We start from the raw sequence: 4874 nt of genomic DNA, 5'->3' as shown, positions 1-4874 counted from the left end.
AGTTAATAATCTTTCTGAACTAGTAATTTTTCTTGATCCCAACTTTATTTTTTAGAGATTTTATTGTGCCTAACAGAGGAAAGAAGGCACGTGACAGGGACATGCATCGGTTTGCAGTAGTTAGTAAGGTGGTTAAAACTTAATGGTGGAGTAAGTAAAATCCTAACCATAGTTAGCCAACCTTAACCATGGTCAATGGAAATTTTAGTTAGTTAACGGTCGTTAGTTTTAACGGTTTGCGAATTCACGGTCTATAAAACGAGGCCGTTAAGTTGCATCTAATGCTTCGTCTTTCCTCTCTCCCCTGTCCCTGCATTCTCTCTTCTCTTATCGTAAGAATTTTCCATTTTTTCTATTCGAATTTCTGCCCCATTATACGTATATATATATAGAGAGATATAGAGTTGTGCAATTGGCTATGGGATTTTCGAAGAAATGTGTGTCTCTTTGTTCTTTGCTACTGTTAATGCTCTTCATTAGCGTCATAGCCAGAGTTCAGAAAGATGAAGCCTCAAAAATGAGGTTTGTTTTCCTTCAAACTTATTGGAATTTTCTGCATTTGGTTTGTTCAATGCATTCTCACCGTTCGGAATTTGCTGTTTATAACCGAGTGTGAGTGTATGCATTTGTGCATTTGTTCTTTTGTGATCTTTGTTCGAATGTGAATTGTTATTTTTGCTAATATATTTCCCTCTCATGATCAAAATTCACCTGCATTTTACGCAATTTGCGCTTCGGTTTGCAGAATTTTAGAGGAAAAAAATTAATTGAGCTCTGTTTTTTAACTGATTTAACAGTGCTGTAGAAACAGAGCAGTTGCATAGCTCGGAAAACTCAACAATGGCGGCAAGGTTAGGAAAACTCAGCATTTTTTTACTACAGAGTTGATACGGCACCTGATCATTTTCTTAATCTTCATTGGATTATTTCATTCTCCTCCAATCCTAGCCTAGTAAGAACAGCTTAAATGTAAGACGTTGGATCTCTAATTCATTCCATAAAGAATGAATCCCAAATGTTCAGATCCAATATTTACCAGATCTCAACCGTTTATTCCGTAGTCTCCTCGGATTCCTCCGTATAGAAAATCATCATTGGCTCCCGAACCACTCTTTTCACATAATTACCCTCTAACTATTCCGTTTATTCCATATCAACTACTTAATCATAAGAAATGCCGTCAGGGCATTTTAGTACTTTCGCTACACATTCCTCCGTGTCACCTCGCCCTAAAGTCAGTTATAGTTGACCCCTCTAGAAAATAGCACTTTTTGACGGTTTAAGTGGTAAATATTTGTATGTGTAGATGTATGTGTATATTACTTTTACCACTATTTTAAGCAGTGTACAGTTCTCTGTGTGTGTTTTTGGCAGTGCTTTTACTTTTTTGTGTCAATGTGTCACCACCCCACTTTTTCCTCCGCCAAATATTGCTGAATTACAAGTGTCGGTTGCTGACATCCCATGTGAAACAATAAATACTCTTTCGGATTTCTAACACAAAAAATAAAAAATAATATCATTCGTCTATGTGACATTATATGATATGTTCAATTAAAAGTGAAATTATATGATCCATTTAATTGTAATCTTCATTGACTATTAGTGCCATCTAGATCGATTTTGTAACATTAATGGTTTTAAATAGTATTGATGTAGACGACCCAAATTTATTGAGATAGAACGAAGCTTAGTTTGTTGTTGTAACTTGTGTAACTGTGTGTTTATGTGTAACAAATATTTGATGGTTCAGGTTAGGAGAAAATGAAGAGGAGCCTTTGAATGAACATGCAGTGGATAACCCAGAAGAGGTTGCTGCATCAGTTGAAATGTGGGTTCAATCTGTCTCATTTTGCTTATTGTTCCTTTAATTTTTTCTTTTAAGAATTCTTCAAAATCACTTTATGAGCATTTAGTAGACAAGTACCATTAGCAGTTGAAATGTGGGTTCAATCTGTCTCATTTTGTTTATTGTTCCTTTAATTTTTTCTTTTTAGAATTCTTCAAAATCACTTTATGTGCATTTAGTAGACAAGTACCATTAGTTGTTCTTCTTGTGGTCCATGCATTGAAAACCCCCTTTCCGTATTATAAAGCAGATCTACTGAACCTAACCCACATGGCCTAGTAAGAACTGTTTGGTAAGGTCACAAGATGACTCTTCTGAAAATGAAAAAGAAGCTAAAATTTTGTTAATGGTGGCGTTGAGTTTGAGAATCATATTCTTAACTGATGCATTTTGGATATTTCATGTGTTGAAGTTCAGTCCATCCACATGCTTCTGTAGTAAGATCCGTGTCGCATGCTAATTAGCATCTATTAATGATCCAATATTTTACTACTTTTTATTGAGTGGGTATTTTTCTATGATAGTTTAATGATCATGATTCTTTTGTCATGTGCAGTTTAACTTTTACTACTACAGGTCAATACTGATCTTGATTATGCAGTTTGTTAGAAGAATGTGATACAGAACTTAACTTTTCCTTAAAATTGACAATTATAAATTCCTATTCTTTTTCCTTGACGTGTTAATCCATGTAGTTTAATAATGTGAAGTTATCATTTGATTGTTTTCTTGTGCACGTGTCATTTGAATATTGTAGTCGTGTATGTGCATGAGTGCGTGTGAAATACACGAAACGCAATTAATGAAAAGTTGTGTATTCACAGGATCAGTAGAAACAGCACCGAGAGGCGAAAGCTCGGATTTTTCTCATGTGCCACGGGTAACCCTATTGATGATTGTTGGCGTTGTGACCCCAAATGGCAACAGAATCGTAAGCACCTGGCTGACTGTGGTATCGGTTTTGGGCGCAATGCGATTGGTGGTAGGGATGGAAGATTCTATGTAGTCACTGATCCTGGCGATTATGACACTGTTAACCCGAGGCCTGGCACTCTACGCCACGCTGTTATCCAAGATGAGCCTCTCTGGATTGTGTTCAAGCGTGACATGGTTATAACATTGAAGCAGGAACTCATAATGAACAGCTTTAAGACCATTGATGGGCGTGGAGTCAATGTGCACATTGCTAATGGAGGGTGTATTACGATTCAGTTCATTACTAATGTGATTATTCATGGCCTGCACATCCATGATTGTAAACCAACTGGAAATGCTATGGTAAGGAGTTCACCATCACATTATGGTTGGAGGACTATAGCTGATGGTGATGCCATTTCCATCTTCGGGTCAAGCCATATTTGGGTAGATCATAACTCACTCTCTAACTGTGCCGATGGCCTTGTTGACGCTGTCATGGGCTCGACTGCCATTACCATCTCCAACAATTTTTTTACCCACCACAACGAGGTGTGTCAACTTGGGAACCCTCCCTCCCTCCATCCACCTTCTCGATCCTGGATTCTCTCCGCTATTTGCTGTAAGAATTTACCCTTTTGGATTATGCTGATGTGTTGTGTGTTAATGGAAACAGGTTATACTGTTAGGTCACAGTGACACTTATGTGAGAGACAAGCAAATGCAAGTAACTATTGCCTACAACCATTTTGGAGAAGGTCTCATTCAGAGAATGCCAAGGTAATTAGTAAACTTTCATGTTAAATGGCACTGTTTTAGGCATCAGTTGTGTTTAACGGCTTTGTAATCTAATAAGAGAACCATTATGGAAAATGCAGGTGCAGACACGGTTACTTCCATGTGGTGAACAACGACTACACTCACTGGGAGATGTACGCCATTGGTGGAAGTGCAGAGCCGACCATTAACAGCCAGGGAAACAGATATCTTGCCCCAGTCAACCCTTTCGCTAAAGAGGTACTACAACATCATGATTCCTGTTAATCAGCAAAAGATTATCGGTACTAAAAACAATTTAATTAAATTTATGTTGAACCGGTTTGATTAGGTGACAAAGAGAGTTGAAACTGCTGAAAATCAATGGAAGGGTTGGAATTGGAGGTCAGAAGGTGATCTGATGCTTAATGGGGCATATTTCACCCCATCCGGAGCAGGAGCTTCAGCCAGTTATGCCAGAGCTTCAAGCTTAGGTGCCAAGCCTTCATCACTGATTAGCTCTATTACTTCTGGTGCTGGTGCCCTAACTTGCCGCAGGGGCCGCCAGTGCTAACAATCTTGCCCAATTACATAAAGAACGATTCCATTTCCACTACAAAGCATTACTTTATATCCATATTACATCCATTGTTTCTCTGTCATCTCTCTGTTTTACTTACTCTATTGGCAAGTGTACATTTCTATTCACTCATCAAGTTCATCTTTGTCCACTACTTTTTATCACATTATCACCATTGTTGTGCAACCTCGGCCAGCTTCAGTCGAAAGATAAAAAATTGTATCCAGGGAGCAGGCGCTGATGCGTTGTTCAAATCCCTATCTTTTTCTCCACATTCTATCAAAGGCCAAGATTTCTCAGCCTCATCCATTTCCTAACCCCACCATATTCCTGTTATCTGCTGTAAGATTCATCAGTCTACATATGGTGCTGGCAAAGTCTTTTATAGAAACTTTATGATGATTTTGTAATCCCCCCCCCCCCCCCCCCCCCTTTTTTTGTATTTTAGATTTTCTCTAGTCATACAGTCCATAGTGTGAATGTCCAAACTCGAATTATCAAAAGCTAAAGACTTTTGGAATACATGATGCATACTATCAAAGTTCATTGCCTGTTCTTCTTTACTTTTCTGCAATCTTGTCCTTTTGGCTAAATGAATTATCGTGTCTGTACTGATTGTAGATACATACATATATCTCCCTTCGGTATGAGTTTTACTCTTTTCTGCTGTTAATTTTGATAATTACTGCATGTGAAAAGCAGCATTAGCCTTAATCATGAGTGTTTTTATTCTTCATGATCTTATAGAAATGACAAATTACCAGCAAATCCTAT

The 4874-nt window shown here is 37.9% G+C and overlaps 1 protein-coding gene across 1 annotated transcript; it reads left to right on the top strand.

Moving 5' to 3' along the window:
- Window positions 1-284: 284 nt before the first annotated feature.
- Window positions 285-4663, top strand: LOC111379453 (probable pectate lyase 8). Its single transcript, XM_023002825.1, has 7 exons — window positions 285-522; window positions 798-851; window positions 1754-1831; window positions 2674-3316; window positions 3441-3544; window positions 3643-3781; window positions 3873-4663. Exons 1-7 carry the CDS (start codon window positions 419-421, stop codon window positions 4092-4094), a joined length of 1344 nt encoding a protein of 447 aa, XP_022858593.1. The 5' UTR covers window positions 285-418; the 3' UTR covers window positions 4095-4663.
- Window positions 4664-4874: the final 211 nt, after the last annotated feature.

The sequence above is a fragment of the Olea europaea genome, unplaced genomic scaffold (assembly GCF_002742605.1).
Source record: "Olea europaea var. sylvestris unplaced genomic scaffold, O_europaea_v1 scaffold199, whole genome shotgun sequence".
Taxonomy (NCBI): Eukaryota; Viridiplantae; Streptophyta; class Magnoliopsida; order Lamiales; family Oleaceae; genus Olea; species Olea europaea.
Note: the sequence above shows the minus strand (reverse complement) of the source record. Positions and strands in the feature narration are given on the sequence as shown.